Source organism: Cottoperca gobio, unplaced genomic scaffold (assembly GCF_900634415.1).
Source record: "Cottoperca gobio unplaced genomic scaffold, fCotGob3.1 fCotGob3_237arrow_ctg1, whole genome shotgun sequence".
Lineage (NCBI taxonomy): Eukaryota > Metazoa > Chordata > Actinopteri > Perciformes > Bovichtidae > Cottoperca > Cottoperca gobio.
In genome coordinates, this window is record NW_021166863.1 from 328167 (window position 1) to 341665 (window position 13499).

Sequence of the window (13499 nt, forward strand, 5' to 3'; positions counted from 1 at the left end):
GATCTCATGAACCCCCCCCCCCCCTGCTGACTCAGACTCCTTTGTAATCACTTCCTCCCTTTTTTATCACAACTTCTAAAAATAGGAATGAAATGGTCCTGCGTTCCAATCTCTGGGGATTTCCCAGTATTCAGCAGCAGACTAAACAATCAATTTAGTGTAAGAGTGTGGGTTTCTGTGAGTGTATTAATGTGCATGTGTTTCTGTGTGTGTGTGTGTGTGTGTGTGTGTGTGTGTGTGTGTGTGTGTATTAGACGCACAGCAGCCCCCCCACTGAGGGTCCGGGCAAAAGAGAGACGCCCTGTCAGAGCCCGGACATCAGCCGGCGGGACGGCCTCAACTTCTGCGACACGGACGACACCCCTGACACAGTAATACACACACACACACACACACACACACACACACACACACACACACACACACACACACACACGTTGTAAGGATGTTATCTGACTCGTCCTGCCTACAAACAAGGCTGAACATATCCTGCCTGTTAATGTACAACTGTATATCATCATGTTAATACATCACCCAGGACTCCAGGGCTCAGTGCATTGTGGGAAACCCTCCCTACCTCCCCCACCTCCAGATCATCGGAGCAGAAGACGACTACTTTGACTCTCAGCAAGAGCAGGTACCTAAAGAAAGGTTTCTAAGCAACTACTTTGTCTCGTTTTCTGCATCTATATGAACCTTTGAATGTGAAACAAGAAGCAGAGCTCCATGTTTCCATGTTTCCATGTTTCCATGATTTTATATTTTCATGTTTCCATGTTTTCATGTTTTCATGTTTCCATGTTTTCATGATTTCATATTTTCATGTTTTCATGTTTCCATGTTTTCAGCAGTTTGTGGTTTTGATGTCTTTAAAGATTAATGGACTCTGCAGCTGTTTCCAGAGTGTAGACTCGCTGAAGTGTCGGCCGGCTCACCTCGCAGTCTTCCTCCATCATGTTGTCTCGCAGTTTGACCCTGTGCCTTTGGTATATATGTACACAGACACACACACACAGACACACACACACACACACAGACACAGACACAGAAACACACACACACACACACACACACACACACACACAGACTAAGGTATTATATTACTCTGTGGGTTTATACCAATATGACAAATATCACATATTGCGCTGTATGTTATTTATATATTACATTATATATTCTTTAACAGGTAGACAATGAATTGTCGGAAGCTGTCCAAATAAAAATAACATAAAATAAATTACTTCATATATAAATATGCCATTAAATGTCCCAAAAAAACCATTAATTATTTAAATAATGTCACATAATTTGATATTTCTGTTTTAATTTGCTTCTTTATTTATTTACCTTTTTTATATTTAATTTCCCATATAATTTATTTATCTTTAATTCATTTTTAAATTTTTTATATATATGTTTTTCATCTATGCATTTATTTCTGTATTATGTTCCTTTTGCATTCGGTTTGATTTCCTTTAGATTAAACGTCGTGGTTTGCAGCACAGACCTCGACATAGACAATGTTGTCATAAGAAATAAAGAAAAACAAAAGATAAGATTAAATAAAAGCGGGCCGAGGATCGATCCTTGTGGAACGCCTTCACGGGTCTGAAAAAGGTTCCTGATGAGATGATGCTCTTTCTGTCCTCTTCCCTCTGTAGCTCTGTTATCTCTACGCTGACATGCACAAGCAAACCAGCTCCAAAGAAAGCCGACGCTTCTTCATGGAGTTCCACTCCCTCTTTATGGATCGAACAGCAGTAAGTTCTTCTCTGTTCTTCCAGTCAATTTATATTTTCTTAGATTTCTGACGCTCTCCATCTTTTCCCGGTTGTCTTTCTCAGAATCTCAAAGTACCAGTGCCAGATGCAGTTGCAGCTGAATTGGGTAAATGATGGAAAGACACTAAAATGTTTTGCAGATTTCTTCAATTAACGAATTTAAAAGTCCATAAAAATATCATATTTCACTAAACTTCAAAAAGTGGGATCAACAAGCAGAGTTGCATACATTCATTGACTGAAACTGACTTTAACTACTTAATGTTTTTAAGTTTATTTCATTCATAAAGTACCAAAGTGCTTCACAAAGACAGACATGCACATACATATATATGTAGAGGATTACTATTATCTCATTTCCTTATTTCGAATTACGATTAAACATTTCTGTGTGTGTGTGTGTGTGTGTGTGTGTGTGTGTGTGTGTGTGTGTGTGTGTGTGTGTGTGTGTGCAGAGAAGCGGAGGCTGGAGTTGATCCCAGAGGAGCTCTGCAAACAGTACACGCAGCTGCTACAGGACACACTCCTACCAGATCTGCACAAGAACCTGGAGGACTTCAGGTAAAAGTCACAAAACTGTAAAACTCTTCGAGTAGTGGAGGAAGGATTCATATTCTTGTATAGTTGAAAACGACCAAAATCCATAAAGTGTTTGGTAAAAAAGTGTCTTAAAACTTAAAAATGAAGCTTCTAGCAGACGCTGCTCAAAGGGGACAAAACGGACCGTTAAAATGAAAATGAGACATTTCTGTAGGTTTGAAATAGATCTAAACATTTTAATGCAAAACTTATCCTCAGTAAAATGTAGTATACTAAGTAAATGTAGTATACTAAGTAAAAGTAGTATACTAAGTAAAAGTAGTATACTAAGTAAAAGTACTGCTACCACCCGGTTGTAAGAAGGTATTTACGTGTGTGCAGACAGAAGCGCAGCATGGGTCTGACTCTGGCCGAAGACGAGCTGTGCAAGCTGGACTCAGAGGGAGGAAAAGACCAACAGGCGCTGGAGAAGGAATGCTCCTGTGCTGAACACATCCTCTCCAAGATAGAGGACGTCCTGTGAGCACACACACACACACACACACACACACAGAACGAGTATATGCAGCTCATATCTTCCTTATTAATATGTGTGTGTGCTCACCTGGAGTTTCCTGTTGCAGGCTGACGACACAGAACACAGAGGAGGAGAAGTGGTGAGAAGATTTGATATCATCTGATATCATTCTGCAGGACAGAAGAAGTTTTTAGTTTCTTTCCCAGTATTTTATTGTTAAACTTTAGAACAGGGTTCCAGACGATCCTTTAAAAGTCTTATATGGTATTGAACGTTATTAATATTAAAATGTCTTAAACAAAAAATGGGATGTAAGATTTTATGAATCGTTTGTTTGTAAAATATCAAATTAATTTGTCTTTAAAAAATAAAAATACCAAATTAACGGCAGATCAGGAAAGCAGAAATAAAGCGTAATATGCATAATGCAATAAATGCCCTTAAATGTACTTAAATAAATAAGAGTCTTCCCAGTGCTTATTTTTAGTCTAACTGTCACTACATTTCTTTTTGCATGAATTATTCTGCAGCTATTTAGATTATAGATGAATCATTTGAGTATTTCTTGAAGCCTCTGTCTGCATTTGCAGCTTTTATTAACTGTTGAGCAGAAACAAGAAGCGATGTGAAGACTCCATCTTGGACTGACGGGTTTATAGTCCAAAGATAATCGTCAGTCATCGATAATTAAAATGTCTGCTAGCGTCTCATGTAGGTGAAACATTTGGTGATAGTAGATTTGTAAATATTTCTGCTTTATTGTCCGTCATGTTGCAGCCAAACCATGCAGTACGTGATCCTCACCTACATGAAGCACCTCGGGGTGAAGGTGAAGGAGCCGCGAGGCCTCGAGCATAAACGAGCACGCATCAACTTCCTGCCCAAGATCAAGGTTCGCAAACACGTTTGATTCTCGTCATGGCCACACACACACACAGGTGGAGGCTTTTAATGAGCGTTGTCTTCTGTTGTTAAACGAGCAGAAGAGCATGAAGCCTGAGAAGGAGGCAGAGGAGAAGGTGAAGAAGCCTCGCTTTCACAACATCCTCGGTCCGCCGCGGCGTCTGAGCAGAGTGGACTCCACGTCAGGTGAGAAGGATTGTTTTATACTCTAGAGCAGGGGTGTCAAACATGCGGCCCGAGGGCCAAAACCGGTCCGCCAGAGGGTCCTTTTGTAAAAAGATTAAGTTTGAACATTTTCAGAATGAACTTTCTTGCACGAAACGAAGGGAACATGTGGAGTTGTTGTTATTTACAGGTTATCATGCTGTGATGTTACTGGTCCGGCCCACCTGAGCTCACATTGTGCTGCATGTGGCCCCTGAACTAACATGAGTTTGACCCCCCTGCGCTAGAGATACGACTATTGAGTCCATGGGACGTCCTTTTAACGTTCCAAGAAAACACTCAGAATTAAAGATTAAAGTCGTAAATGAAGAGAAACAACCCTGAAGATCTCTGGTTACATCTACGGGCGAGATCTTTCCTTGTAAATCTGTGATTTTCATCTCTGAGAATTTCCACGTTTTTCTCACTAATTCATGATTTTATAATCTCGGAGAATATTCAAGTTTCTTGTAAATATAAAAGTGTTATTCTTCTAAATATAAGACTTTAATCTCAGAATATTAACCCTCTAGTTACGGTTATTTGTCCTACAAGCACATAAAATACTTTAAAAATATGTTTAAACGTCACTAAAGGTGGAAAAGATTTGTGTATATCATTTTTATGTTTTCTTTCCCGACCCGTGTGTGTGTTTGCGTGCAGTCGGTAAGGCCGTGGAGATGAACAAGCAGCGCTCGCCAAAGCCGCTCTCTCAGCCCGCCTCCGTCATCCCCGAGCAGTCCGACTCTTCTGCCTCCAATTCTGGACGGACCCGTGGGAATCAGCTCGGCGAGGGATCGGACGCCGGCGCGCAATCTTCTCCTTCCACCACCTCCCCGACGCTCAGCTCGCCCACCGGTCAGGCCTCAGATACCAGCGGACAAGACTCCGACTGCAGTACGATACAGATCATTCTCTTCCTCGCCTCACTCAGGGATTTAAAATGTTACATCATTAAAATGTGCAGAAAAGGATAAAGAACAAGTAACTTTGGGAGGATTATAGGGATACTTTGTTTGTTAGTGACCTGATAGAGAAGACAAACACTTCCTGACTTTGGGATATCAGGAAGCATTAGAGCAACTTACGAACACGTTCTTGAAATAGAAGTTAAAATACTTTTAGTGCAGATGCACGAGGAGCAGCGTCGCTGCTCTATAGCAACACCATATATGTTGAAGGCGCAAGAATAAAAACAGTTCTTTTGAGAAATGAACAGTCATGTGCGTGGACTCATGGCGTCGTGCCGCTCTCCTCTTTACTCCACAGACGTGTCTCCGCTCTGCGTCCAGCCCAGAGCGGGCGAAGCTCTGCAGCCCGGAGACCATCAGGACGCCGTCTCCAGTCCGACCAGCACTCAGTTCGACTTCAGCCCCTCAAACCTGGAGCAGCTACAGGAGGAAGAGCAGGACAACTGCAGGTGTTCACAGTGAGAGGACGTTCTCTAGAATACTTTCAACTGTGTCTATGTTATAATAATAATATATATATATATTCTCTAAAGACATATTCAGTTTTCACAAAGGAGGACATTAAAGGTGAAGCTGAAACTAACGATCATTCTCATTATTGATGATTATTTTTGATCCTTTTAGTCTATAAAATATCCGAAAATGATAAACGCCCGATAGTTTATACAAATTGCTTGTATTGTCCGGTCAACAGTTCAAAACATAAAGATATTCAGTTTATTATCACATAAGTCAAAAAAAGAAGCAGGAACTGGCATATTATCTTAAAAAATGATTAATTAAATATCAAGTAGTTGCAGATGAATGAATCGTTTCTTCTCTACATTAAGGATTTTGTCATTTAAGTTATAATAAAACGTATTATGACTTTTTTAAACCACTTTTTGGACAGTTTGGTGCAATAAATACAGATTATGAGACATAATATCCTCGCCTGTAGGATGGAGGTGCAGAGTTCAGCCGACATCCAGAGTGAAGACGACCAGGGAGGCGAGATGGAGTGTGAGGAAAACCCGCTGAACTGGCAGAGTCTGGTCAGCCGAGGCGTCCTGGCCACTTTAACGCCGCAGGAGATCAAACGGCAGGAAGTCATCAACGGTGAGTCTCTGACGCTTCACAGCAGCGACGTGAAGGTGATGGAATCTTATTCTGTTTCTTGTCCTCCCTCAGAGCTGTTCTACACGGAGCGTGCACACCTGCGGATGCTGAAGGTGTTGGACTGTGTTTTCCACCAGAGGCTGAACAGAGACGGGATCCTCCCCCCCGAGGACATCAAACACATCTTCATTAACCTGGAGGAGATCATTCAGCTGCACGGTAACACTCACACGCCCTGCGAGCCACACGGGGACGAGCGCGTCGTTAGAAAATGAAAGGCAAAACACGAAGAGCAGTTATCCAAATTGTGATAAACCGACATTAAACTTTCTTCACAGTTTCTGTAACGGAACAAATGACGGCGATCAGGAAGAGGAGCGAGACGTCGGCCATCGGTCCGATCGCAGATGATCTGCTGGCGTGGGTAAGAGCAGTTTCAGCTCCTGCAGGAGGATTAACATTAACAGCTTCCTGTTTACAAACAGATGCATGTAGAGCTGAGCAAATGTACGTTACCCTGAATGTATGAAGACAACATGGAGGACGTTTTTAGTTTCATTAACGACAAACAGCATCGACAATTCTCCGTTTCCGGAGAGTATTTATATAATGTAATGTTTATAATGTTTTATATGTATAATGTATTTAAATAATGTACTTCTGTGTAACTTACAAACAATCTCCGACAGAGGAGAGGAAAGTTTTGTGTCGGGTGAATTTGTGGAATAATCCAAATAAAAATCAATTCAAGAAGTTTAAATCTTTTTTAGGAGGTAAAGAGATGAGGGCAGGATGATCGCTTAAGATATATCTTGAAAATAATATCATTGGGGTAGTTTATCAATCAAATCAAATGTATTTATATAACCCACTATCACAAATTATACATTTGTCTCAGTGTGCTTTAGAGACTGTACAGGTTACGACATCCTCTGTCTTTAGACCCTCTGTCCTTAGACCCTCTGTCCTTACACCCTCTGTCCTTACACCCTACATTTACATAAATGCATACAGATAGAGAGGGAGAAGAAGAGAGGGAGGGGAGGAGGGAGGAAGAGAAGGAGAGCAGGGAGGTGTCCCCCGGCAGTCTAAGCCTATAGCAGCATAACTAGGGGCTGATCCAAGGCAAGCCTGAGCCAGCCCTAACTATAAGCTTTATCAAAAAGGAAAGTCTTTAGCCTGCTCTTAAATGTGGAGGGTGTGTCTGCCTCCCGAACACAAACTGGAAGCTGGTTCCACTGGAGAGGAGCTTGATAGCTGAAGGCTCTGGCTCCCATTGTACTCTTAGAGACTTAAACCGCTCTGTGTGAAAACTTCAGCTGCAGTAAGAAACTTGCTGTTGTTAATTTTAATTTGATTTTAAGTTGCTGTTAATTGTTGTGTTTGTTTTGGCAGTTCAGCGGGGAGGAAGAGGAGAAGATCAAACGAGCCGTGGGAACGTTCTGCAGCAACCAGCCGTCTGCACTGGAGCTCATCAAGAGCCGGCAGAAGAAAGACCAGAGGTTCACTCTGTTCATGCAGGTCAGCAGCAACAGAACAAATACAGGAAACACATTCATATTTATTAATATTCATTTTTATTTATTTATATGAATTTGATTGTTTTTTATTGTTTTTTATTTTTTGAATTTTATTTATTTTGAATTTTTTATATTTATTTATATTTATTTATATTTATTTATTTATATTTATTTATATTTATTTATATTTATTTATTTATATTTATTTATATTTATTTATATTTATTTATATTTATTTATATTTATTTATTTATATGTATTTATATTGACTTATTTGATTAAATCTTCTCTTTTCATAGTTGTTTGAATTCTTTATTTATTATTTTATATAATATATATTATAAAGTATATTGTCAATGAGGATTTCCATTTATATAAAATAATTAGTAAAAATAAGTGTATTTAAAAAGAGAAAAATAAAGAAATTGACAAAGATAAAAAAATAAATAATAATAATAATTCAAATAAAAGAATGTCAAGAAAGACCAATTAATATACAAATAAATTGTCTAATGAGAATGTTTTTATTTTTTTATTCTAAATTTAAGATAACAAGCCTTAATTATTATATCTATTTATTGTATCATACATTATCACAGTTTTTATGTAGATTATTTTTAAAACATGTTTTTTAATTGTTTTCATTCATCTTCTCTTGTTCGGCCTTCTCTTGCTATATTTCCTTCTGGATATTCACTTTGTCTGTCAAAGCATTTAGTAAACTGTCTTTAAAGGTGCTTTATATTTAAAGTTTTCATGATTAAATCTTCAGGACGCTGAGAGTAACCGTCTGTGTCGCCGGCTGCAGCTTAAAGACATCATTCCTGTAGAAATGCAGAGAGTCACCAAATACCCACTCCTACTGGACAATATCGCCAAGTACACAGGTACACACTGCACAGGTGTCAGCAGGACCGCCGGACCTTTTCAACGTCTTCGTTTTGATTGTACATTAAGCAGCTCTTGGCTGTGATTGTTCATCTCCTCACAGGAGACGGTGAAGAGAGAGAAAAGGTGAAGAAAGCCGGCGAATGTTGCAAAAAGATCCTCAACCACGTGAACCAGGCTGTCAAAGAGGCTGAAAACAAACAGGTGCACACGTTAGAATAACCTTAAATGCATAGTTTCATCATATTTATATTAACTTTCAGTGCATTTGTTAACTAGTTAACTAGTTCAGTGTTAACTTCACTCTAAGTGAGTTACTGCGAGTACGTTTTTATTTCTCGTCAACAATAATTCCTGTTGACATCGTGACAGTTGGTGTCGTCTGGTCGTGGGCGAACATATGAAGTTGTTATGTGTAACGAGCTGCTTTGCGTCTCACCAGAGGCTGGAGGAGTATCAGAGGAGGTTGGACCTCTCGTCCCTCAAACAGAGTGAGAACCCAATGATCCTGGAGCTCAGGGTAGGGATCCTCTGAACATGCGTGTTACAGTCGCTGAACAATGTCACGTGGAAGCTGTCGAGGTTATAAATGAAGTTTGTTTCTGCAGAATCTGGACCTGACCAAGAGGAAGATGGTGCACGAGGGACCGCTCTCCTGGAAGGTCAACAAAGACAAAACAATTGGTACATACACACGTGTGTGTGAATAAAGAGGATGTACAGATTAATTTATCAGAATAAGATCAGATATTGCTTTATTGCAGCAAAGGGACAGCGAGAGGAAATATAAAAGTATAATAGATACGTAAATAAAGTAAAAATGGACAAATTATTGCACATATGAAATACTTTATTGATACTTTATATATTATAATAAATAAAAATGTACATGTAAAAATATGTGCATTATACAACAATATATAACATAAATACATTTGGAAAAATAGAAATAATAAATCTGGAGAAATATTTATATTACAATGTAAATTATAAAGTCTAAGATTAAGTGTGTTAAAAAGAAGGAATATTATAGATAATGTACAGTATAAATGCAGCATTAATACCAAAGTAAACCAGAGTATTGTGCAGTTGAACTATCATTGCACAAGTGAATTATTGCACACAATGATTGAATCGTTAAACAGTATTTCTGGCTGCAGACGGGTGAAATAAGTCCAAGGGGCCGGTCTATGGGGAGGAGTTACCCAGTTTAATATCCAGTGTGTTCCTCTTAGAGCTGTACACAATCCTGCTGGAGGACATCCTGGTGCTGCTGCAGAAACAGGACGAGCGTCTCGTCCTCAAGTTCCACGGCAAGAATCCGGCCAGCGCCGCCGACGCCAAACACATCTTCAGCCCCATCATCAAGCTCAACACTGTGTTGGTCCGTCCCGTGGCGACTGGTGAGAACTACATTTATGTGTTTTGCATTTTGTTCTGCACGGGACAACAGATGTATTTAATTAATTATTATATTATTTTCTACAGTTTGTCCTTGTTTAAATGTTTTACATTGTAAAGCTGCATCTCTTGTATGAAAAGTTCTGTGTAAATAAAGTTTATTTATAGAATATTTAACTGTAATGCATGTTATCGTTGTTGTAATGCATCACTCGTGTCCTCGTCAGAAAACAAATCCTTCTTCGTGCTGTCCATGTCGGAGAACGGGGCTCAGATCTACGAGCTGATGGCTCAGACGGTGTTCGATCAGAGAGCGTGAGTCCCCCCCCCCCACCATCTTTATTTCTTATATAAAAAACAAAAGAGGGGAAATAAATTAGATTTATTTCATGAAAGGAGCAACTGTTCTGAGCTGGACCAAAACGGCGTCTTAGAAACTCTCCGGAAGGATTTATTTATTAATTTATATTATATATATATATATATATATGTGTATATGTATATGTGTATATATATATATATATATATATATATATATATATATATATATATAAAAGTAAGTAATAAGTGGACTTCTCTTTCTTTTTTCTTTTAGCACTTAGTGCAGCTGCCCTCACAAAGCATGTACTGTTGCATGCTGTAAGCATACAGTACATTTGGGACAAACTACTTCGCCCTAACATGGCGCCTTGAACTTTGACCCTCTCTGTATTTTTGGCATTCTGCGTTTGACATGCTACGCGTTGGGACACACTAAATCTTGTTCTGCCACACTTCTTAGACAGTATGGGTATTGTAACGCAGGGTGCATCTGTTTCCTGTATCTCATCCTGCTGTGTCACCTCTGTTCATGCAGGTGGCAGTGTCTGATCACACAATGTGCCGACGCCATGAAGGCCAAACCTCACAACAGAGACGACACACCAGCAGCTCAGTCGGAGTGAGTCCACGTGCTGCAGACTCACTGATAGTGTGTATTTGTTTTATTGTTTCTAATGTGAGTGTGTTTCAGAGCTGAGCGCGACGCTATTGAGATCATCAAACGTGGGATGCCGAAGGCGAGCAAAGACGCTAACGGCGCATCAAGTGGAAACATCCTTTCTTCAGGTACCGTCGCTGTGAAGTTTCTCTAAGTGTTAAAACATTTAGTTTGTGAATCAACTGACTGAAAATTCATTGACAACAATTGGATCATCGTTGAAGAAATAAAGCACACGTGCCCATCCTTCACTGGAAGAGGATTAGGGCCTCATGAGAAAAGTTTATTTGAGTTCCAAAAGTCAGAACTCAAATACATTTTTCACTTGTGGCCCAAATGGATTTAAATGTTATTTCATCTGTGAGGATTTTAATTTTAACTGTAGGGATTTAAATTTTATTTAGTCTGTAAAGATTTTTTTAATTTAATCTGTGAGGATTTTCTTCTCGTTTCTGTTTTATATAATTCAACTGAATATCTTTAGGTTTTGATCTGTTAGTCGGACAAAACAAACAATTTGAAGTCGTCAAAAATAAACCAATTTTATCTGTTCATAGACTAAATGGCCCGTTACTGATAATAATAATAATAATAACAGCAATAATAATAATAATAACAATAATAATAATAATAACAATAACAATATTATTATTATTAATAATAATAATAATAATAATATTAATTAATTAATTAATTATTATTAATAATAATAATAATAATAATAATATTAATAATAATATTAATATTAATATTAATAATAATAATAATGGTTAATTGAAAGGTTCAACACAAACTGACTTCCTCTCCATCAGAGTGACTTTATCTCCTTTATGTCACATTAACAAACATGTTTTTGGACTTTCTGTAAATCACATATTCTTTTATTCTTAACACTGTGGCACATCCCATATATATTCTATATATATATTCCTGCACATCTCCTTCAGTTTAAACAGTTACATGGTACATATTATAATTATAATTATAATAATAATTTCTATTTTAAATGTATGTTTCTTCTCTTTGCACTAATAAACCAAAACTAAATCCTTGTATGTGAAAACCTTCTGATTCTGATTCTAATCAATTTGCTCGTCAGAATTATTAATTTGAACGCACCTCAGAGTTTTAACTGTTAAAGTATTTTACATCAAATTAAAAACTACAGTTGAATTTACAAGTTTTTCTCCATCACCCTCTGAATCCAAATCTCATCCCAGATAAAGACGCCGCCTCTTCTCCAGACATTCAAGCTGCGCCGAGTATGAACCCGTTTGATGGCATGAAATCAGAAGACGAGGAAGAGGAGCTGACCGTGGCGGACGGACGTGAGGAGGAAGAGGAGGATGAAGAAGAGGTGGATGAAGCAGAACTGGAGGCGTTCCTGGACGGGCATCTTGCAGACGGACTTCCCTTCCTGCAGGACGAGTCGCATCAAGGCGTCGCCGCTGAAAACCAAGAGCCCAACGCATTCGGCGTACCCTCCTCCAAAGGCGAAGATGCTCTCAGGACGTGTAAGTGACGTATTAAAGGGACAGTTCACACAAATGATTTGTGAAAGATTCAGATAATAACACATTTCTCTGTGTCCTAGTGGCGATGCTGAAGCAGGCTCTTTTTAACCACATGGTGAGCAGAGAGGCAGACGAGGAGAAAGAGGAGAGCGAGCAGCTGAGCGCCTCTCTGCCCGGGAGCCCTGAGGGGCCCGCTGACAGCCGGGCGTCTCTAGGTTCACAGAGAGAAAACCTTCAGCTCCCTTCAGCACACACAGAGCTGTCCGAGACCCCTGAACGCAACGGTGACGGTGAGACGATCTTTGCCTCTTATACTGAAGGATTAAAGGAAGAGTTTAACATTCTGGGAATTACCTGGAAGTATCTGTACCAGGATCTGATCTGTCTGTGAAACTCCACCTCACAAAACAAAGGTTATCGAGCATTTTCATTTGTTGGCTCTAAATTGAGGAATGGTTTGCCACGAACACTCCCTCTTTAAATCTAAAGATGTTTGTTTGTAATTTAGATTTTATCCAGATATACGATGCTTTTATAAAAGTACTTATATTCTCTTATCTTATCTAACTCTTATCCAGTTTTAAGACACTTTTTACATCCTTGTGCTTTTTGCACAATGAAGGAATCCTAACTGACGGTGGCAATAGTGGTGAAGACTACAACTCCCATGATGCCACGCTGCTGTACTTCCTGACTCCGTCTTTTGTTGTTGTTTTGATTGAGAGAAAATGAGCCAGAAAGTGAACAAGTGTGTTTCCCAAAATGTTGAACTATTTCATGGTTTTGTTTCTAATGAACAAAAACGTTTTCTTCCACTCAGGTGGTTTCGTGGTTCTGGATTTTGGTGGGGGCCCCGAGGAGAGCAGCACGGACGATGACGGGGGAGTCGGAGGGGACGTGGGGATCGACATGAGGAAGCTGCTCTCCTCCTCCTCGCAGGCAGCGGGCGGCGGCGGCCCCGACCTCAGCAGGCAGCTTATGACCCACATGCGCCTCCTACAGGCCGACCTGCAGTATCTGAAGGTACAGCGTCAGCTCCGTGTGCGCACGCGCAGTGATGTGGACAGTCACAGATGACACTTCACATTAGAAGCAGAGTTCTGCACGTAAAGGCACAACATTGTTCATCTTGATTTTGTGTTTCACTGGTTTCTGCTGTTTGCCAGAGTTGAATGCTGGGAAA

General features: G+C 39.5%; 1 protein-coding gene across 2 annotated transcripts in view; it reads left to right on the forward strand.

The window, feature by feature from the left end:
* Nucleotides 1-13499, forward strand: part of LOC115004982 (rho guanine nucleotide exchange factor 12-like) — a 35330-nt gene that overhangs the window by 18656 nt on the left and 3175 nt on the right. The window contains exons 10-36 of one of the 2 annotated variants that reach the window (XM_029426747.1): nt 255-371; nt 539-637; nt 876-986; nt 1662-1760; nt 1845-1887; nt 2237-2342; nt 2703-2840; nt 2945-2977; nt 3616-3730; nt 3822-3927; nt 4609-4842; nt 5215-5365; nt 5857-6014; nt 6087-6233; nt 6353-6438; nt 7410-7535; nt 8307-8421; nt 8526-8626; nt 8865-8942; nt 9031-9106; nt 9658-9825; nt 10051-10138; nt 10680-10763; nt 10836-10930; nt 12023-12316; nt 12397-12606; nt 13137-13339. In XM_029426747.1, the coding sequence (XP_029282607.1) occupies nt 255-371; nt 539-637; nt 876-986; nt 1662-1760; nt 1845-1887; nt 2237-2342; nt 2703-2840; nt 2945-2977; nt 3616-3730; nt 3822-3927; nt 4609-4842; nt 5215-5365; nt 5857-6014; nt 6087-6233; nt 6353-6438; nt 7410-7535; nt 8307-8421; nt 8526-8626; nt 8865-8942; nt 9031-9106; nt 9658-9825; nt 10051-10138; nt 10680-10763; nt 10836-10930; nt 12023-12316; nt 12397-12606; nt 13137-13339 (3381 nt within the window). Of the gene's footprint in view, nt 1-254; nt 372-538; nt 638-875; nt 987-1661; nt 1761-1844; nt 1888-2236; nt 2343-2702; nt 2841-2944; nt 2978-3615; nt 3731-3821; nt 3928-4608; nt 4843-5214; nt 5375-5856; nt 6015-6086; nt 6234-6352; nt 6439-7409; nt 7536-8306; nt 8422-8525; nt 8627-8864; nt 8943-9030; nt 9107-9657; nt 9826-10050; nt 10139-10679; nt 10764-10835; nt 10931-12022; nt 12317-12396; nt 12607-13136; nt 13340-13499 lie in introns of both variants that reach the window. The other variant, XM_029426746.1, reaches the window with a different exon arrangement.